General features: G+C 47.4%; 1 protein-coding gene across 3 annotated transcripts in view; it reads left to right on the top strand.

Moving 5' to 3' along the window:
* VWF (von Willebrand factor) overlaps window positions 1-22,170 on the top strand; it is a 182,764-nt gene that overhangs the window by 99,176 nt on the left and 61,418 nt on the right. For all 3 annotated transcript variants that reach the window (XM_021921932.2, XM_021921933.2, XM_021921934.2), the window contains exons 22-33: window positions 1,876-2,022; window positions 7,474-7,614; window positions 7,827-7,940; window positions 9,702-9,858; window positions 10,583-10,741; window positions 11,424-11,559; window positions 14,278-15,656; window positions 17,055-17,171; window positions 17,268-17,408; window positions 17,681-17,824; window positions 20,240-20,404; window positions 21,869-21,912. In XM_021921932.2, coding sequence (XP_021777624.2) covers window positions 1,876-2,022; window positions 7,474-7,614; window positions 7,827-7,940; window positions 9,702-9,858; window positions 10,583-10,741; window positions 11,424-11,559; window positions 14,278-15,656; window positions 17,055-17,171; window positions 17,268-17,408; window positions 17,681-17,824; window positions 20,240-20,404; window positions 21,869-21,912 — 2,844 coding nt within the window. The remainder of the gene's footprint in view (window positions 1-1,875; window positions 2,023-7,473; window positions 7,615-7,826; window positions 7,941-9,701; window positions 9,859-10,582; window positions 10,742-11,423; window positions 11,560-14,277; window positions 15,657-17,054; window positions 17,172-17,267; window positions 17,409-17,680; window positions 17,825-20,239; window positions 20,405-21,868; window positions 21,913-22,170) is intronic.

Raw genomic sequence — 22,170 nt, 5'->3', positions numbered from 1 at the left:
GAATCATGCACAGCCATTAAAGGGGATGAGGCAGAGCTATTGCAACTGACCGTGACATATTACTTTATGAGAAGAAAAAGTGGCAGAGGAATAGGGATGACACAGTCCCATTTTAGCGACAGTGCAGAGTGTGCGTGAAGGATGTGCACATGGGTCTGCACAAACATGGGAAGAACCAGTGCTCACCTCTGGAATAGGGTGGGGACTGGAAGGTAGCCGGGCTTTCTTTGTGTGTGTGTATGAAGTGATGGTGTTATGGGATATGTTTCGTACGTTTTTCTGTTTTCAGATAAACATTTTTTTTTTTTTTTTTTGAGATGGAGTCTCGCTCTTTCACCCAGGCTGGAGTGCAATAGTGTGATCTCTCTTCTTACTGCAACCTCCACCTCCAGGGTTCAAGTGATTCATCTGCATCAGCCTCCTTAGTAGCTGGGACTGCAGGTGTACGCCACCATGCCCGACTAATTTCTTGTATTTTTAGTAGAGATGGGATTTCGCCATGTCGGCCAGGCTGGTCTCGAACTCTTGACCCAAGATGATCTACCTGCCTTGGCCCTTCAAAGTGCTGGGATAACAGGTGTGAGCCACTGCGCCCAGCCAGATAAACATTTTTAAAGGAGCTCAAAAGAGTAAACTGATTCAGTCCCCTGTGTACTAAGAGCTTAAGAAGTAGTTCTTGGAAGTGTACACAAGACTCCCTTAGGAGATCTTGTTTAAAATGTGGATCCTGGAGCTCCATCCTGAGATTCTGACTCCGTAGGTCTGGGTGGGGCCCAGGAACCTGTGTTTGAAGTTGCAGGGCATCCCCAGGCCACAGGTTTGGATCAGCTGCTCTGGGTACATGGAGTGCTATGGAGACCCAGGCTCTGGGCGCAAACCTGTCCTGGTATATTCATTTTCTCCCGTGGCCTCAGCCTGCATCTCTGCCTTCTTCCCAGTAATCACCATTGACATCAGGGGATGGGAGGTGAATTCTTCACCATTATGGAAGAAAACTGCTTAGCAAGCATGATGTATTAACTGTGGGTCTGCAGTGTCAACTCCGTTTCAAAGAACAGCTCTATTTAGGGCAGAGTGACAGTGATGATGCTGAACAGGTGTGCAGACATGTGAGGGATAGATTTGCACATGTGATTAGCTCCGCACATGATATGTGACTAACAAGAGGACCTCTGCAAAGGGGTGATGGCGGGCTTCAGTCTCAGTCTGAGGAATTAGAGTCCATCACGCATGCTGAAATGAGCTTCGAGGGTGCAGCACTGGCAGGGATTGGGCCAAGTCAGAGGCTCAAGTCAGAGCCCTTCTCGAACCTGCAGTGTATGATTCCTGGCACTAGCACTGAGTGCCGCGTTTCCTTTTTCTTCAGCTCCGTCTCCTGATGACAGTGGCTCTGGGGAGGGGGAGGTAGTGGGATACAGGAAAGATGAGAGTCTACTGCTTATTTTTATAGAGGAATAGAGTTTTAAACAATCAACTAGAGATGCTTAAAATCATTGCCATGTTGAAAACCTGTCTAGGGGACCATTGTATTTAACGACTAATTGTCAATAAAACACCTTTTGTGAAGCGATGGATGGTCTTCTGCTCATTGGTTTCATAGTACTTAAATTTCATAATCATGACTTTGTTGCTACCTCTGTTACCGTCTCTTGGTCATGGACGCCTGGAGAGAGTGGTGGTGGTGAGATGGCCACAGACATGTCCTGGCGTGGGGCTGGCCCTGCAGGGATGCAGTGACATGTGGGGTCCTGGAGGGGTGGCGCTGTCTGCACTCGTGGGCACTGGAGACAGATGGGCAGGTGTGGAGTGGAGGGAGGACCTGGCTGTCGAGCCTACCCTTCATCCTCCCGTATGTCTTGCTTTGTCTTCCTCCAGGTGAATGTGAAGAGGCCCATGAAGGATGAGACTCACTTTGAGGTAGTGGAGTCTGGCCGGTACATCATTCTGCTGTTGGGCAAAGCCCTCTCTGTGGTCTGGGACCGCCACCTGAGCATCTCCGTGGTCCTGAAGCAGACATACCAGGTCAGTGGCTTTTCTTGCTTCATCTTGTCGGGGACTTGGCCTTTGGAGCATTTTCTGCTCCCTGATTAGCAACCCATTGTCTCTCTTTCCTGTCTTGGGGGAAGGCAGTATTCAATTAGGACATGAGGAAGTCATTGTTTCTTCCTCTTGCCTGATTGCCCTGGCCAGAACTTCCAACACTATGTTGAATAGGAGTGGTGAGAGAGGGCATCCCTGTCTTGTGCCAGTTTTTAAGGGGAATGCTTCCAGTTTTTGCCCATTCAGTATGATATCTTGGTTTATTGAGAGTTTTTTTAGCATGAAGGGCTGTTGAATTTTGTTGAAGGCCTTTTCTGCGTCTGTTGAGATAATAATGTGGTTTTTGTCGTTGTTTATGTGATGGATTACATTTATTGATTTCTGCATGTTGAACTAGCTGTGCATCCGAGGGATGAAGCTGACTTGATTGTGGTGGATAAGCTTTTTGATGTGCTGCTGCACTCGGTTTGCCAGTGTTTTACTGAGGATTTTCACATGGATGTTCTTCAGGGATATTGGTCTAAAATTGTCTTTTTTTGTTGTGTCTCTGCCAGACTTTGGTATCAGGATCATGTTGGCCTCATAAATTGAGTGAGAATTCCCCCTTTTTCTATTGATTGGAATAGTTTCAGAAGGAATGGTACCAGCTCCTCTTTGTACCTCTGGTAGAATTTGGCTGTGAATCCATTTGGTCCTGGACTTTTTTTGGTTGGTAGGCTATTATTGCCTCAATTTCTTCCTGGTTTAGTCTTAGAGTGTATGTGTCCGGGAATTTATCCATTTCTTCTAGATTTTTTAGTTTATTGGCGTAGAGGTGTTTATAATATTCTCTGATGGTAGTTTGTATTTCTGTGGGGTCGGTGGTGATATCCCCTTTATCATTTTTTATTGAGTCTGTTTGATTCTTTTCTTCTTTGTCTTGCTAGCGGTCTATCAATTTTGTCGATCTTTTCAAAAAATCAGCTCCTGGATTCATTGATTTTTTGAAGGGTTTTTTGTGTCTCTGTCTCTTTCAGTTCTGCTCTGATCTTAGTTATTTCTTGCCTTCTGCTAGCTTTTGAACTTGTTTGTTCTTGCTTCTCTAATTCTTTTAATTGTGATGTTAGAGTCAATTTTAGATCTTTCCAGCTTTCTCCTGTGGGCATTTAGTGCTATAAATTTCACTCTACAGCGGCTTTAAGTGTGTCCCAGAGATTCTGGTATGTTGTATCTTTGTTCTCATTGGTTTCAAAGAACATCTTTGTATCTGCCTTCATTTCGTTATGTACCCAGTAGTCATTCAGGCGCAAGTTGTTCAGTTTCCATGTAGTTGTGCGATTTTGAGTGAGTTTCTTAATCCTGAGTTCTAATTTGATTGCACTATGGTCTGAGAGACAGTGTGTTGTGATTTCTGTTCTTTTACATTTGCTGAGGAGTGCTTTACTTCTAATTATGTGGTCAATTTTAGAATAAGTGCGATGTGCTGGGAAGAAAGTATATTCTGTTGATTTGGGGTGGAGAGTTCTGTAGATGTCTATTAGGTCTGCTTGGTGCAGAGTAGACTTCAATTCTTGGATATCCTTGTTAACTTTCTGTCTCATTGATCTAATGTTGACAGTGGGGTGTTAAAGTCTCCCATTATTATTGTGTAGGAGTCTAAGTCTCTTTGTAAGTCCCTAGGGACTTGCTTTATGAATCTGGGTGCTCCTGTATTGGGTGCATATATATTTAGGATAGTTAGCTCTTCTTGTTGAATTGATCCCTCTACCATTATGTAATGGTCTTCTTTGTCTCTTAATCTTTGTTGGTTTAAAGTCTGTTTTATCAAAGACTAGGATTGCAACCCCTGCTGTTTTTTGCTTTCCATTTGCTTGGTAGATCTTCCTCCATCGCTTTGTTTTGAGTCTGTGTGTCTCTGCATGTGAGATGGGTCTCCTGAATACAGCACACAGATGGGTCTTGACTCTATCCAATTTGCCAGTCTGTGTCTTTCAATTGGGGCATTTAGCCTGTTTACTTTTTTTTTTGAGATGGTGTCTGGCTCTGTCGCCCAGGCTGGAGTGCAGTGGCACAATCTCAGCTCACTGCAAGCTCCGCCTCCCGGGTTCATGCCATTCTCCTGCCTCAGCCTCCCGAGTAGCTGGGACTACAGGCACCCGCCACCACGTCTGGCTAATTATTTTGTATTTTTAGTAGAGACAGGGTTTCACCACATTATCCAGGATGGTCTCAATCTCCTGACCTAGTGATCCACCCACCTTGGCTTCTCAAAGTGCTGGAATTACAGACGTGAGCCACCACACCCGGCTAGCCCATTTACATTTAAGGTTAATATTGTTATATGTGAATTTGATCCTGTCGTTATGATGCTCGCTGGTTATTTTGCCCGTTAATTGATGCAGTTTCTTTGCAGCATCGGTGGCCTTTACAATTTGCCTTGTTTTTGCAGTGGCTGGTACTGGTTGTTTCCATGTTTAGTGCTTCCTTCAGGACCTCTTGTAAGGCAGGCCTGGTGGTGACAAAATCTCAGCATTTGTCTGTAAAGGATTTTATTTCTCTCTCACTTATGAAGTTTAGTTTGGCTGTATATGAAATTCTGGGTTGAAAATTCTTTAAGAACGTTGAATATTGGCCCCCACTCCTCTGGCTTGTAGGGTTTCTGCCAAGAGATCTGCTGTTAGTCTCTTGGGCTTCCCTTTGTGGTTAACTCGACCTTTCTGGCTGCCCTTAACACTTTTTCCTTCATTTCAACTTGGTGAATCTGACAATTATGTGTCTTGGCGTTGCTCTTTTCAAGGATTATCTTTGTGGTGGTCTCCGTATTTTCTGAATTTGAATGACAATATCAAATTTTCTTTAGGTTTCTTAAAGAGGCAAAGCAATCATGCTCAATATTGTTATAACACTGCAGACTCTTCTAGGATGTTGCCTTACCATTTAGCCATGGGCCGGCACGTTTTGAGAGCTGTTTGTAAAATTGCTAATAACCAACTTTTGTGAATGGTTCCACTATTTAGGGTCCAACAGGTTGTTGGAACATGAATGATTTCTTTAAGTGCCATGTATGTGACAAGTGGCTCTGGCTACTCTGGCAGCTGGTTTAGGCAGGGAATGGCCTCCACAGCATCCCTGATAACACTATCCATTTGCAGCTTGTACAAGCCAGTGAGGCAGCACTGCCCTCACTTCTCTGTGGCAGCCCATCTCATTCCCATAAAGCATTAACAACTCATTCATTCATTTATTCAACAAATACTAAGTTCCTGTATGTGTCAAACATTGTCCTAAGCACTGTGGATACAACAGGGGGAAAAAAGTCAGGTAGGGGTGTGTATGTGTCTGTGTGTGTGTGTATGTCTTCCATGTATTTGTTTTTTATTGCTGCTATAACAAATCACCAAAAACTTGATAGCTTAACACAAATTTATTATCGTATGGTTCTGGAGGTTGGAAAGCTAAAATTGGTAGGTAGGGCGGCATTCCTCCTAGAGGCTCTGAGAGGAGGTCCCTTTTCTTGCCTTTTTTACATTCTGGAGGCTGCCTGCATTCTTGGCTTGTGGCCCCATCCTCCATATTCAACGCTGGCAACGTAGCATCTTCCACTCTCTTTCTCTCTTTCTGCTTCTGTCTGTCACAGCACCTTTTGAACTCCGACCCTTCTGCCTCCCTCTAATCAGACCATGTGATGACATTCAGCCCACACGGATAATCCAGGATAAACTCTTCATCTCATGGGAGCCACAGTTTTGCCTTCCATAACCCTGGTGTGGGTCATATTCTAGTGGGAGTGTTACTATAGATAGTTTGGGCTGATGGGCCCTGTGAAGAGGGAATGTAAGAGCAGAGTCTTTGGGGAAGGGAGGGAATGAGTCATGCCAGTATCTGGGGGAGAGTTTAGGCAGACGGAACAGCACGTGCTGAGGCCCTAAGGTGGCAGGTGTCTGAAGCAGTTGTCCAAGGCGGCCAGTGTGGCTGCAGAGGAAGGACTTGTGGGGAATAGTAGTTGATGAGGGCAGGGAGGGGAGTAGCCATACCATGGAGGCTTCTAGGCCACGTAAAGATTGTTGGCCTTTTGCCCAACAGTGAGAACATTCTTCTGTGTTTCCTGGTAACTTAAACTCCTTGTACCAAGCCGAATTCTGCCTATTGAAGCAAAATAAAATACATTTTTTCTCTTTGTCTCAAGACCAGGGCTCTAAGTGTGTTGTAAAAGTACAGCACCTTTTCTTCTCCAGGCCAAGTATTTTGAGTTTTTTCTGTAGTTTTTTTGTTTTATTATTATTTTTAGTTGACATTTAAATGTATGTATTTACTAGTGACAGTGTGATATTTCAATACATGTATACAGTGTAATGATCAAATCAGGGTAGTTAGTATATCAGTTCCCTCAAACATTTACCATTTCTTTGTGTTAGGAACACTCAAAATCTGCTCTTCCAGGTACTTGAAAATATACAATAAATTGGCCGGGTGCGGTGGCGCATGCCTGTAATCCCAGCACTTTGGGAGGCCGAGGTGGGTGGATCACGAGGTCAGGAGATCAAGACCATCCTGGCTAACACGATGAAACCCCGTCTCTACTAAAAATACAAAAAATTAGCCAGGCGCGGTGGCGGGCGCCTGTGGTCCCAGCTACTCGGGAGGCTGAGGCAGGAGAATGGCGTGAACCCGGGAGGCGGAGCTTTCAGTGAGCCGAGATTGCGCCATTGTACTCCAGCCTGGGCAACAGAGCGAGACTCTGTCTCAAGAAAATAAAAATATACAATAAATATACAATAAATTGTTGAGAATTATAGTCACCCTGTGGTGCTACAGAACACTAGAACTTTTCCCTCCTCTTTCCATAGTGTTTATTTGTTTCTCACATTAGTAACTGCTTTTTCAGAACTCGTTGCATGTTGCACTCCATGATGGGTGAACATGGAGAGAGGTGTGAGACACACCTTCCTGATTACATTTGTGATAGAGCAGAATTCTGCCCACCCTGGTCTGAACAGGCTGCAGTTCTCCAGGCAAGGGGACTCACCTGCCCAGAGGCAGGCAGTTCTGTGACGTACCATCCTCCTACACCTCCATTGGTGGAGAAGTGGAACTGGCTCCTCTCTCTGCTTCTATGCTTGTTGGGGACAGTGACAGTTCCCACCAGTGATCTCGGGGCCAAGGCTGCCTGATTCCCACCTCTGCCCTTGGCTGACTATGTGACCTGGGCATGTTGCCTCTCTCTGTTTCCGTAGCTTTAAATAAAATGGGACCAGCAAGGAATCTCGGGAATAGGTCTTGGCAATGGCAAGTCTTTGGTGCCCACCTCGGGCCTCCTCTGAGTCTCGGTCCTGCTCCTCCTCTTCCTTGAATGCTCTCTGCCTCCATTGCCGCCAGGAACGTTCCCCTTTCCCCCGAGGCGGGGAGCACGCCCCTGGGCTTCATGGTGCTCATCCCCTCAACTTGTCTCTCAAGGAGAAAGTGTGTGGCCTGTGTGGGAATTTTGATGGCATCCAGAACAATGACCTCACCAGCAGCAACCTTCAAGTGGAGGAAGACCCCGCGGACTTTGGGAACTCCTGGAAAGTGAGCTCGCAGTGTGCTGACACCAGAAAAGTACGTCTGGGTCTCTTGTGTGGACAGAGCCCAAGAGCCTGCTTCCTGGAATGTCCTCCTGTTCCCATTCTCATGGGGGCTGGAAGAGGCTTGTGGGTGGTATGATCTTCAGGTGGCTTCAGGGTGAGGAGGAGGGTCTCTTGGCTCCTTCTGGGCTCAGTAACCCCAGTCTCACCAGTTGATGGCTGGCCTGTCTCTTGCCTGGTTCCCAGGTACCTCTGGACTCATCCCCTGCCACCTGCCATAACAACCTCATGAAGCAGACGATGGTGGATTCCTCCTGTAGAGTCCTTACCAGTGACGTCTTCCAGGACTGCAACAAGCTGGTGAGGACCTTGAGGGTAGTGGGAAGCAGATGGCCCCAAGGCTTGGCCCGGTGGTATCGACACTGAGCGTGACCTTCTAACATGGACACTACCCTGGTGTCTTGACATTATCTGCACCAAGACACCACTTCAGTTTTTTTCTTGGCTTTCAATCTGGGAAACAAAAAGTAAAATCAACAGTTTCTAGAGGAAGCAATGCCTGGCGAAACATTTCCTTCTGCATGAGAAGTAACTCCCCTTGGCATGTGCCAGTGCTTCTCTTTCGGCCCCAGTCTTAGGATTCGTTCTCATATTGAAGTATCTTGTTTTCAACACTGGAGCTAGAGATTTCCTTTTCCTGTTACTGCTGCATTTGTCCAGACCAAAAGACCTTCCTGTCCTACTCCCCAAAAGCTCTTGGGGCCCATTTCTTGTCTCACAGAAATTCTTTTCTGGTCTTAATTTTGGTGATTTTGAGTCCTCATATTATGACTTATTTTTGCGTCTTTCTCTCCAATGACAAAGAGGATTTCCCCAAGGTTAAGTGCAGTTGTCTCTCCTTTTTTTTTTTTTTTTTTTGAGACAGTCTCGCTGTGTTGCCCAGGCTGGAGTGCAATGGCATGATCTTGGTTTAGTGTAGCCTCTGCCTCCCGGGTTCAAGCGATTCTCCTGCCTCAGCCTCCCGAGCAACTGGGATTACAGGCTCCTGTCACTATGCCCAGCTAATTTTTGTGTTTTTAGTAGAGATGAGATTTCACCATGTTGGTCAGGCTGGCCTTGAACTCCTGACCTTAGGTGATCTACCCACCTTGGCCTCCCAAAGTGCTGGGATTACAGGTGTGAGCCACCGTGCCTGACCATAGTGCAGTTGTCTCTTATCTGCTGCATGTATGTGGGTACACACATGTGGACGTGGGCACATGTGAATACAGAAGTCTATGTACACACACAGCCATGCACACATACAGGCTGCTGTGTAGCACCACCAATGTGGGAGAGACTGGAGACTGGTTGAAAACATGGACCTCAATTCTCTGTCTATCCAGTGATTTTCAGTCTCTGAGGTACTCCAAAGGATTCTTATATTCCCTGGTTTGGTGGAAATCATGGGCATCTGAGTTGGAAGAGTGAGGACAGGGGAGGAGTTGGGGACATTGAGACTGTTGGAACGTCTTGGAAACAAGGACCCACTCAGTGAATGAATTCATTTTCTGTCATAACTGCCCTGAGAAAGTCCAGTGTGTGTAGAGGCGTATTTCGGGGAGGAGGAAAGGTGGGAACTGGTTGAACTGGATTTGGAATCAGAGTCTAGGCCCTGTTGTCCCGCATACCTGCCCCATGGCGCAGTGAGGCAGCTGCAGGGTCTGATGCATTTCCCCATTCTCTTTGCTGAAATGAGGCAAAGACAGACAGTGACCAGCACATAAAAACACCCAAATGCTCATGAGGCTAAGAGTGGGTTGTGAGGACAGACGGGTGGCTGAGCAGGGAGGTAGGTAGAGGGACAGAGGGAATGTTCTTCTGGAAAACTCTCTGGCTCATCGTGTTCTGCAAAAGGCCAACAGCCCTGCATTATTCAGCCTTTCTTGCTGGAATGCAGATTAGAAACTAAGAATCTTTCCTTCCCTCCCATTTCCTCTTTGAGACCATTGAGCTACATTTCTCCTTCTACCTGGATGCCCCCTTACCCTTAAATTGACCATCAGAACATTTGCACCCAGACTAAGCCAGAGTTCCTGAGACCTGGCCATAGGCCCGGGCCATCTGAGGCTGCCTTTGCAGGTGGACCCCGAGCCATTCCTGGATGTCTGCATATACGACACCTGCTCCTGTGAGTCCATTGGGGACTGCGCCTGCTTCTGCGACACCATTGCTGCCTATGCTCACGTGTGTGCCCAGCACGGCAAGGTGGTGACCTGGAGGACAGCCACATTGTGTCGTGAGTCCTGACGCACTCATGTTCTCAGATGCCGTCCCTTCTTCCCATGTGTCTATGCTGTAAGACCTCGTGAGTGCAGGAGGATACCTTCATGGGAGAGAGAAGACAGAGCTCTAGTTGGGACTGGATGGCTAAGAGCTAAGGAGGGTTAAGATGTTGGCTTAGTAAGAAGTTCATATTATGGGTGAGGCAGGACATGGATTCAAGGCATGAATATGTGGAGATTTTTCTCCTGGAGAGATTCTGGCAGAAGGAGAAGAGGGAATACTGATGAAAAGAAGGAAGTCGATTTATGTCTTTAATTAGGTACAATTATATTTGCCAATATGAGTGATCAACTCATACATTCATGTCTATAGAGTCTTCTTTCTTTGGATGTAACCAACTTAATGTTTTTATGTAGAAAACTGGGCCAGGCACAGTGACTCACAACCTGTAATCCCAGTGTTTTGGGAGACTGAGGCCGGAGGATTCCTTGAGCCCAGGAGTTCAAGACCAGCCTGGGCAACACAGCAAGACCGTATCTCTACAAAAATAAAGAAATGAATTCAGAACCAATAGATTCTGGTTGAGGTGCTTCAACCGTCCAGAAGTCTCTTAATATTGGTGACTCCCATAGTCCCTTAGTTCCCCAGCATTGTCTCCAGATGCCCCAGGGCCATCACCACATGGGTCTGCAGTCCTGGGCCTTTTGTGGTCACAGCCTTGTCTCCTGTCTACACAGCCCAGAGCTGCGAGGAGAGGAATCTCCGGGAGAACGGGTATGAGTGTGAGTGGCGCTATAACAGCTGCGCACCTGCCTGTCGAGTCACGTGCCAGCACCCCGAGCCGCTGGCCTGCCCTGTGCAGTGTGTGGAGGGCTGCCATGCCCACTGCCCTCCAGGTGAGGCCTCTATCCCTGGGGATCGGGCTGGTGGGATGGGATAGGGATGGGTAGAAAGATGCTTCTAGGTCTTGCTTCATCTCAGCCTCCACCGGCCATGTCCCGTCTCTGACCTGCAACCCTGCCACAGGCTGTCTCCACGGGTTCTTTCATCAGAGTCAGGCCAACTGTGATTTTTCCCAAGTCGAGCTCCTCCAAAATGCTTTTCTGTGCCTATTTATGGGATTCTCGTCTAAGGCCGCCCCTGCCGATGGAACTTTCTGCAGTGGGGGGAATGTTGTATTGAATGTAACTGTGACGAGTGTGTCTGAGGAACTGAATTTTGAATTTTACTGAATTTTACTGAATTTAAATAGCCACATGCAGTTTGTGACTATCATATGGTACAGCACAGCTCTAGAGTTACTGAAGGTGTTATTCAGAAGAGCGGAAAGAGCCCTGGAGATAAGATTTCATTTGTCCTGAGGCTTGGGGAGGTGGGGTGTAGGGTGAGGGAACCCCTATTCCCAGTTTTGCAGAGGGATCAATCAAAGCACAAGGAGGAAAGATGCTCCTTGAGTGGCGGGGTGACCCCTGGGGTGCGGGCAGGAGAAGGAGTTGGCTCCTCCCTTTTAGTTAAAAGTGAGGCTTCCTCGTGGGAAAGGGGAGCAGTTTGGTTCCTAATGAGAGCTTTCTTTTGCAGGGAAAATCCTGGATGAGCTTTTGCAGACCTGCGTCAGCCCCGAAGACTGCCCGGTGTGTGAGGCGGCTGGCCGGCGTTTTGCCTCAGGAAAGAAAGTCACCTTGAATCCCAGCGACCCTGAGCACTGCCAGATTTGGTAAAACAGATTTCGGGTCGTTTGGAGTGATGAATCTTATTGCTTCTCTGGGGGCCAGCTCAGAGACTAGGTTTTGGGTAAAACGTCCTAGCTACATGAGTTGAGAGATTGAGTTTGTTTTCTTTGTTTGTTTATTTAATTCATTGTTTAGTTTATCGTTTTGTTTGTTCCTAGGGTTTGCTACTTTTTCTTTAGGGATGGGCTAGACTGCTTCCTCCGCATATATTCCTCCACAATGTTTTTGCTCTTAATAGGCTTTTAAGTCCTAAGAGGTTTTTGCTTTTCTCACTGAAGGTGGGGTGTGGTCCCTCACTGTCCTTGTAGGTCATGACTAGTCTGAGCAGAGGTGTCCATAAAAATCGGATTTCTTTTTTCCTGGAGGTGGGGACTCAGGAAAGTGAGATGGAACGCAGGGCCCTCAGGGTAGTAAGAACCTCGTGGGGGCCATAGTCAAGGTCGCAGGGTGTGGCTGTCATAATAGGGAGGGAATGTGCTCGTTGCTCTCACCCTGGGTTCTCACTGGACTTGCCTCTGGGAAACTGGCCTTTGGGGAGGTGAGGAGTCCTCAGGGTGAGCTCTGAGCCCTCTGAAGTCCTGCTCATAAGTAGGGAACATTTATTAAAATCCAGATCTATTCAACACCACTCCCTGACACTGATCAAGCCTTCTGGGAACTTAAACTTGAGAACGTAAATTTGCTGGGGAGGGGCTATGGTCACAGCTGCCAAAGTCAGATCCTGCCGCCACCATCTGTACAAACAAGAACGAACACTGCCTGGGGTGAGTTTTCTAGCAAACACAGGAAACTAGAAAGTATGTCACTCACGCACCGTTAACCAAGGATTGAAGCAGTAAATCTCGTGGATCATGGGAAGGAGGAATTAACTTCCTAGTAAGACTCTGCCTGCGCACACTCTGTATGCTGAAACGGACTGTAGGGAGCAAAGGGTGGGGTGATTCTGATGCTGGCTTGGGGTTCTGTGCCAAAAGGGCATGAGAGCTTTGAGCCCTCTCCCCACCTCCTTTGCTGGCACACGGGCAGGGGCAGCTGCCACAGTGCGTGCTGAAGCTCCAGCAGTGTGTGGACAGTAGTCCCACAGCAGGCTGGGGGTATCACCTGGGATCAAGCCACAGGGGGACACTTCCCAGGCTCAGAGCACTGCCATCTTGTCAGCTTTACTGGGAGTGCTGAAGGCCAGGTGCCTCCAGGGCTGAGAGTCCGAAGAGATGATCCGGGCCCACATTGGTCTCCACCACACAGGGCCACTTGATTTCACCTGTGGTCTGGCAGGTCTTGCCACTTTCCAGGACGCTGGCAAAAAGGTGATGTTACCAGCAGAGCCTGGAAATTTGGCATGTTCGTGTAGGAGTTTGTGAATTAGGAACCAAAAAGAAATGAATTCAGAACCAATAGATTCTGGTTGAGGTGCTTCAACCATCCAGAAGTCTCTAATATTGGTGACTCCCATAGTCCCTTAGTTCCCCAGCATTGTCTCCAGATCCCCCCAGGCCGTCACCACATGGGTCTGCAGTCCTGGGCCTTTTGTGGTCACAGCCTTGTCTCCTGTCTACACAGCCCAGAGCTGCGAGGAGAGGAATCTCCGGGAGAACGGGGTGGGGCCGCTGCTCTGCTACAGACCTGTGGTGTGTGCTTGGGGCTGGGCAGAGCCTGGCCAGTACCCGGCACACGAGAGGTGCTTATCCTATGTCTGCTGGAGGCATGAGCGAATGTCTTTTCCTAGGCCTAACATCTTGGGGACCCCTGTCTACTACTGCCAAATAATTTGTTCTGCTAGATAAAACTGGGGTTTTGAATTTTTATTCATCTTTCCGCAATGTTTTTGCTCCAATTTTTTCTCTCTTCCTTAGGGCTCAACATATTAAACATGTTTTAAAATTCATACAATAGCCGGGCGTAGTGGCTCATGCCTGTAATCCCAGCACTTTGGGAGGCTGAGGTGGGCGGATCATAAGGTCAGGAGATCGAGACCATCCTGGCTAACACGGTGAAACCCCGTCTCTACTAAAAATAGAAAAAATGAGCTGGGCGTGGTGGCAGGTGCCTGTAGGCCCAGCTACTCAGGAGGCTGAGGCAGGAGAATGGCATAAACCTGGGAGGCGGAGCTTGCAGTCAGCCGAGATCGCGCCACTGCACTCCAGCCTGGGTGACAGAGTGAGACTCCGTCTCAGGAAAAAAAAAAAAAAAAAAAAAACAAAATTTATATTGTTAGAATATGTACTATAAAGCATTTATCTTTGACAGAACATTTACAAGCACAGGTTAGTGTCCACATTTTAGTAACATTTGCTCTTGGAGACATTTGTAAGAAGGCTTGGATTACAATTAAGTATTCATGTTGCTAAAGATGTAGGTTGAAAAGAAATCAGCTTTGAGTGGCTGTGTGGATGGCCTAGAACAACGAATATATTTTTTCATGTCCCAGGATGGGCTAAAGCTTTGGTTTCTAGAGTCAAAGGAAGTCTGCTACGTGTGTATTTTGTGTGTGTGTGTGTGTGTGTGTGGGGGTGCATGCTATTTGGGGACAGATGTTAAATAGTGACATCTCACTTGGGTATGGAATGGTCCATGGGATCTCAAGTTCAGGTGGAACAGGCAGGAGATTCTGTGGGAATATGGAAGTGGTCATACACTATAGGGCTCAGAAGTGTCCATAGGTTCTTCCTGAACCATTTCAATTTCTTTGCTCTTTGCTGCAGCCACTGTGATGGTGTCAACCTCACCTGTGAAGCCTGCAAGGAGCCGGGAGGCCTTGTGGTGCCTCCCACAGATGCCCCGGTGAGCCCCACCACTCCGTATGTGGAGGACATCTCGGAACCGCCCTTGCACGATTTCTACTGCAGCAGGCTACTGGACCTGGTCTTCCTGCTAGATGGCTCCTCCAGGCTGTCCGAGGCTGAGTTTGAAGTGCTGAAGGCCTTTGTGGTGGACATGATGGAGCGGCTGCGCATCTCCCAGAAGTGGGTCCGCGTGGCCGTCGTGGAGTACCACGATGGCTCCCACGCCTACATCGGGCTCAAGGACCGGAAACGACCATCAGAGCTGCGGCGCATTGCCAGCCAGGTGAAGTATGCAGGCAGCCAGGTGGCCTCCACCAGTGAGGTCTTGAAATACACACTGTTCCAAATCTTTGGCAAGATCGACCGCCCTGAAGCCTCCCGCATCGCCTTGCTCCTGATGGCCAGCCAGGAGCCCCAACGGATGTCCCGGAACTTTGTCCGCTACGTCCAGGGCCTGAAGAAGAAGAAGGTCATCGTCATCCCGGTGGGCATTGGGCCCCATGCCAACCTCAAGCAGATCCGCCTCATTGAGAAGCAGTCCCCTGATAACAAGGCCTTCGTGCTGAGTGGTGTGGATGAGCTGGAGCAGCAAAGGGATGAGATTGTTAGCTACCTCTGTGACCTTGCCCCTGAAGCCCCTCCTCCTACTCTGCCCCCCGACATGGCACAAGTCACTGTGGGCCCAGGACTCTTGGGGGTTTCGACCCTGGGGCCCAAGAGGAACTCCATGGTTCTGGATGTGGCATTTGTCCTGGAAGGATCGGACAAAATTGGTGAAGCCGACTTCAACAGGAGCAAGGAGTTCATGGAGGAGGTGATTCAGCGGATGGATGTGGGCCAGGACGGCATCCACGTCGCGGTACTGCAGTACTCCTATACGGTGGCGGTGGAGTACCCCTTCAGCGAGGCACAGTCCAAAGGGGACATCCTGCAGCGGGTGCGAGAGATCCGCTACCAGGGTGGCAACAGGACCAACACTGGGCTGGCCCTGCAGTACCTCTCCGAGCACAGCTTCTTGGTCAGCCAGGGTGACCGGGAGCAGGCGCCCAACCTGGTCTACATGGTCACCGGAAATCCTGCCTCTGATGAGATCAAGAGGTTGCCTGGAGACATCCAGGTGGTGCCCATTGGAGTGGGCCCTCATGCCAATGTACAGGAGCTGGAGAGGATTGGCTGGCCCAATGCCCCCATCCTCATCCAGGACTTTGAGACGCTCCCCCGAGAGGCTCCTGACCTGGTGCTGCAGAGCTGCTGCTCCGGAGAGGGGCTGAAGATCCCCACCCTCTCCCCTGCCCCTGGTATGCCGGCACCTTGTGTGCAGGTGGGAGGGCTGGGCGAGGGCTGGCGTGGCCTTGGTGCTGCATGCATCTGCCGAGATACGACTCGGGTTCTAATCCTGGCTTCCCTGCTCTGTGTGCCCTTGGTTGAACCTTGCCTTCAAAGGGCCCGTGTTTCCTCACCTCCCTGGCAGGGAGACAAACTGTGATCCTTTTTTGGGGGAAGATCTTTTGTTGTGCGTGCTTATATAAATTCAAAGGTAATGGAAGCCTATTGTTAACATTTAAACAATACCAGTAAGGAGTAAAAAAACAAGTCTGTCTTTATCACACAGCCTCTTCCCCACCCAATTCCACCCTCTGCCTTCAAGGTAACCTCTGTTAAAGGTGGTGACAATAAGCTTCCTTTTGACCATACCGGGTGGGTGAAATTATTCTGAGTAGCTGACATTCTTCAGGGCGAGACCAGGAAGTCAGGTGCCAGGTAGCAGGTGCAGTCTTCAGAAACTGGTGTCAGACTGCTGTAGTTTGAATCTTGTCTCTGCTACTTGCTAGCTGGGTAATCTCGGGCAAGTACTTAACCTCTTTGTATATCAGTCTCCTCATGTATAAAATGGGGATAATAATAGCATCTACGTGCTTAAAATAGTATCTGACACATGACAAGTGCTCAAAAAAATGCTTGCTCCCACTGCTATATTACTACCTTTTACTGACACTGGCATCTAATCCATTCCTACTTCCTGAACGTCTTCATTCGATGTGTTTGAGACCATCCCAGAGTAACTAGCCTTCTTTTAGTATCTTTTAGTATCTTTTGAGTCTCACACTTGTCAGTACTTTCGTTTGTTTTTATTCATGTTCATAGATTTAAATTCTTGTAATATTTTTGCTGAGGAAAGCAACAATTACATCATTTCATCAAATCTCAGATGTGCTCAGACACTAAGAGGAGCACTAGGCATTTGTACCTGGAATAATCACAGTACGTTCACCTGCCCTGCAAGATCTGAGGACAGCAACTCATTGTCCAGGGAAGGGCTGCCGCTCCATTTCCTTTTGCAATCTCCTTGTATTGCCAGGCCAGTATTTTACTCAATTCTAGAAAAGTGGTGGCCCCTTGTTTACTGAGGAAGTCCATGCCTGCTGCTTTTATTTGTAGACATTCAAACTTCCTTTGGGTAGAATCGGAGTCTTAATGTCTCCAATCCTGAGGTATTCAGGCCCCAGGAACTCCATCTCTCCCATCCCCTCCTCCCTGACCCACGTTGCCCTTGCACTCATGAAGGCACTCCCCCGCCCTTGGTGGTGCCACGTGGTCAGCGTGCCCTGTAGATCCTATCGGATTTCAGGTTGTAGGCCTGGCGGCCAGTGTCCCTGCTGGCACCTGTGTGCTTACCTTCCTGGTTGTCATTGCAGACTGCAGCCAGCCCCTGGACGTGATCCTTCTCCTGGATGGCTCCTCTAGTTTCCCAGCTGCTTATTTTGATGAAATGAAGAGTTTTGCCAAGGCTTTCATTTCAAAAGCCAATATAGGTGAGTGAGCAAGGCACCTGAAGCAGCTGGTGACGAAGAGGCTCTTTTGGGGGCTCCAGTTGATTCAGAATAATCCCCATTTTCTCGTCCGTTTAGGGCCTCATCTCACTCAGGTGTCAGTGCTCCAGTATGGAAGCATCACCACCATTGACGTGCCGTGGAACGTGGCCCTGGAGAAAGCCCATTTGCTGAGCCTTGTGGACGTCATGCAGCGGGAGGGAGGCCCCAGCCAAATCGGTAACGTTGGTGCCACAGGCTGGATGCAGAACCTCCATTCTGCTTCTAATTTTTGGCATAAATGACTGTGTGACCTCGGCCAGTCACTTTGCTTCTTGGCCTTAGTTTCTTCTTCTGGAAAGTGAGGGGCTAGATGCTCTTCCAGATCTCAACTGGGTGTTCCTCGGAGTCTCTGAATCATTCAGCTTTTGAGTAACTTAAGGATCCTCCATGAGACAGGGTGTCCAGCCGCAGCCAGTACTGACTTGGCGTGATCTGTTCTCCATCCTCAGGGGATGCTTTGGGCTTTGCTGTGCGATACTTGACTTCAGAAATGCATGGTGCCAGGCCGGGAGCCTCGAAGGCGGTGGTCATCCTGGTCATGGACGTCTCTGTGGATGCGGTGGATGCAGCAGCTGATGCCGCCAGATCCAACAGTAAGAATCTGGTGTACAGTCCTCAATTCAGGAGAGCAAGACTTCAGAAATGATAGAGGATTAAAAGTGGGCTGGGGTTACTTTTGGATGTTGTGGCTGATACTAAATATACTCAGTACCGACCTCTGTCCTGGTATCAAACAGCAGGAAATTATCCAATCACAATGTGATTTGGAAACCAAACAATAAGTGTGTGTTGATACTACATCTTTATGACTAATTACAACCTTTAATTTCTCCACATTTTCCCTTTGTGTCCAGGAGTGATCCTATCTCTACGCTCTTCCTTTCTAAAGGAGGATTCGTGGTCTCTTGCTAAAATGTCATGTCTGAGGCCAGAGTGATTTACTGTGGGGCCTTGAGCACCAATGGGGACTTTCATGTATTTAGAGTTCGTTTCTGGTATCAGGCTAATGGGCTTGGCAGGGTTGAATGGATGAGAGACAAAGGATCATGCTGTAGGAGAGGAAAGGATCCACATGTCCAGCCTTGTGCTCCATGAGAACATGTGCTTATCATGTTCTTAATATCAACAGGATGTGAGCTGGGACAGGTGGTAGAGTCTGAGGGACCACCTCCCAGCTGAAGGAGGTCTGGGTGAGTGGAGTGACATTGAGTCCCCTCATGGCCACCTGGAGAACAGTTAATCTTTCAGAACCCTGCCTAGGAGTGCTGTCAGAACCCTGTCTTTTCTCTGCTGTCTTCCTGATGTGCTTCCTGAGAAAGTTATTTGCTCTGTTCTCTATGTCACATATGAGCTACTCAAAATGCGCAAATCGTATTGTATCATATTGTAATGTATCTATTCCTTGCAAAAAACTGGGAGTTCTTTGAAAGCAAGGGAAGATCTTGCTTATTTTTGTATCATCTGTGTATGATGCACAAAATAGGTGACCATTTAACATTTGTTGAGTGAATGAATGTGATATGTTTATGAAATCTGTGATTTTAGGGTAAAGGACACTAAAAGGGAAAGGATAAATATTTGGATAATATAACAAACTTACGATAGCTGAAAAACTGCTAGTAGAAAATCCGCTCCAACCTGAAGCACATTGCAAATTCCTAGAAATTTCTGGAGCGCTGAATTGAGGAATTTCAGGATGGAAAATTTTTTTCTCCTTTAGTATCAAGAATCCAAAGAAAGATTTTCATTGGGAAAGGGAGCAGTTGTGGTCTTGAGGAAGTGGACATGATCCAGAGCAAGTCATTTAACCACCCAAAGCCTCGGTTTCTCATGTGTAAATGAGCATGCACATTCTCTGGGCTCAGCCCTGTGATATTTTTTCTTCTCTTCTTACATACACCCCCTTGGTGGTCTAGTTCAGTGTCATGGGTCTAAATATATTTATACATCTCTGACTTTGAAATTCATATCTCCTCAACTCAGCTTGCATGCTCTAACAGGCAAAACTAAACTCTTGATTTTTCACATCTATCTTTCTCTTCTTAGAGAATGGCAGTTCCAACCTTCCAGTTTAGTTCAAAAAGCCCAGCATCCTTGATTCTTCTTCCTTTTTCCTGATACCTCCATGCAAGCCACGAATAAACTACAGCTCCATCTTCAAAACACATTGAGAGTTACACCACTCCACACCATGTCCACCTCATTCCAAGTCTCCATCATCTTTCACCTGGACTATTGAAATAGCTGTCTAACTGGAACCCCAGCTTCCACCTTTGTCCCCTGCAGCTCATTCTCAGCACAGCAGCTGCAGTGGCCCTTTAAAATCAAAGTCAGCTCCTGTCCCTCTGCTCTGTCATCTCGGCTGGCTTTGTTTCATTCACAGAACATGGTGAGTCCTTACCATGGCCAATGGAGCATTGCCTGATCCATGCCCTTTCCCTCTCTTGCTTGTCCCTCTCTCCCCAGCCCCTGGGAGCATGCAGTCACACTTCTGCTCTGGGGCATTTGCACTCACTCTTCTCTCTGCTTGGGATGTCCCTCCCTCAGATATCCTCTTGGCTCCTTCCATCCTTACATTAGGTCTCTGCTCAGATGCAATCTTTTCACCAAGTGCTTCTCCAACCGCCATATATGCAACGGTAACCCACACCTCAGCCCTGGGCATTCTTTTCCTCCTTATCTCATTTTGTTTTTTTCCTAAGCATTTATCCACATCTGAAATTCTATGTATTTACTTTGTGTGTGTGTTTGTCTATCCATGAGGACGGGGGACAGGGAGGGACTTTATATGCTTGGTTCACTGCTGTATCCCTATTGCTTGCAATAGTACCTGACACAGAGTAGGAGCTCATTAATATCTGTTGACTGAATATCTTCTTCATAGGGCTGGTGTATGTGACCAGCCTGGAAAACACGAGGCTCTGTTGAGATGCTGGATATAACGTCAAGCCAGTCCGTTTTGAGCCTACTTGCCCACAGATCCTTTCCTGTCTCTTTGCTAACTCTAGGAGTGACAGTGTTCCCTATTGGAATTGGAGATCGCTACGATGCAGCCCAGCTAAGGATCTTGGCAGGCCCAGCAGGTAACTCTAACGTGGTGAAGCTCCAGCGAATCGAAGACCTCCCTACCATGGTCACCTTGGGCAATTCGTTCCTCCACAAACTGTGCTCTGGTGAGTCTTATAATACCTTTCTTACTTCTCTCAAAAAAAAAGGCTCCAAAACAAACCCACCATAGAAACAAAAGTACTATTCAAGAGACCCCGGGGGTGCCCATGCGTAAGATTTGGCCTTGAATGAAGATTATTATGTAGACCAGGACCTTTAAGTTTCTGCTCCTGGGAGGTTTATACCACAAACCCTCATGGGGCCAGCAGAAAGCTTTCTGTGTATGGTCCTGTTCCCACTCTAATTGTCCATGTGAACTTGGCAGAGCCTAAGCTTATTTGTGTAGGAGAGATCTTGGACAAAAGAATCAGAAGACATAAGCAAGGAACCCCAGCGTTCCGTAGATATAGTCTTCCCCATGGGCCTAGACTCACCCTCAACATGGCTATAAAGGGCTTTAGAAATACAATAACGTGGCGACTAATATCAAAGTACCAGAGTTTAAGTTGATTTCAGGTTAGAAACTTAAAATATGCTTTTGGCCAGGCATGGTGGCTCATGTCTGTAATCCCAGCATTTTTGGAGGCCAAGGTGGGCGGATTATAAGGTCAGGAGATAGAGACCATCTTGGCTAACACGTTGAAACCCCGTCTCTACTAAAAATCCAAAAAGTAGCCAGGCGTGGTGGCACACACCTGTAGTCCCAGCTACTCGGGAGGCTGAGGCAGGAGAATCGCCTGAACCAAGGAGGCAGAAGTTACAGTGAGCTGAGATTGTGCCAATGCACTCTAGCCTGGGTGACAGAGTGAGACTCTGTCTCAAAAAAAAAATATATATATATGTATACACACACACATATGTGTACACATATATACGTATATACGTATGTATATTAATGTGACATGTTTATGAAATGTACATATATACATTATATATGTGTATATGCACACATATGTATATACACACACACATATACACACACACACACACGCTTTTTGGGGCTGGGTTTGTATATTTTCCCATTACTAGCTGTAAGTCAGAACCTGTATAGAGCTACTGTCCTTCAGGGGAATAAGTCAATGCAAGTTTGCCTTTAAAGGGTAAAATTTGCTCTATGCAAATTTTGACTTACAGCTAATAGCTGTACAGAGAGATGGCAGCTCTCTTGGTAGGAATCTTCAAGTAGATCTCTTTCAGGTTTCTAGGATCTTGCTTCGTCTCCCCACCTTCCCCATCCCTGGCATGATCTACATGTGAACTAAGATAATGACAGTGTAAGCTGTAGTTATTGCCAGTTATCACTGTTATTGGCATCATAATTATTAATAACCGCAGAGCATGTCTGAAGAACTACAGGACGACCACCTCTTAGCCTCGTGTCCCTATGTCTCCACTGTTAACCTTGTTCAGCTTCTTTTCAGAAGAGATGACTTCAAAAACTAGACCAGGTTGCTTTAGCAGACATTGTGAATGGTTCAGAATTTCTGGGTGAAAGATGGGAACTAAGATCATATTTGTGTCTGTTGCAGGATTTGTTAGGATTTGCATGGATGAGGATGGGAATGAGAGGAGGGTAAGTTCCTTTCTGTTGACTTTGAAAGAAAGATTAGAGATGTGTTTGGGGCTCTTGTTCCCACTGGTTAATTTTTCCTCCTTTGGTCTTAGTCCAGTGCTTCCTCTTACTACTATGTTGTTTTTGAGGGTCCATCTGTACATTTTGTGTTTTTCTTCCCGTCTCATGTACAGGAGGCCTCCTTGCTGTGTAGGCCTGTGTTCAATTCTAGGAGTCAGTTATCTGGCAGATAGGCTTAGAGTTGGAGTACCTCATCTT

The sequence above is a fragment of the Papio anubis genome, chromosome 9 (assembly GCF_008728515.1).
Source record: "Papio anubis isolate 15944 chromosome 9, Panubis1.0, whole genome shotgun sequence".
Lineage (NCBI taxonomy): Eukaryota > Metazoa > Chordata > Mammalia > Primates > Cercopithecidae > Papio > Papio anubis.
The sequence above is the reverse complement of the archived record's forward strand: the minus strand, read 5'-3'. Positions and strand labels throughout refer to the sequence as shown.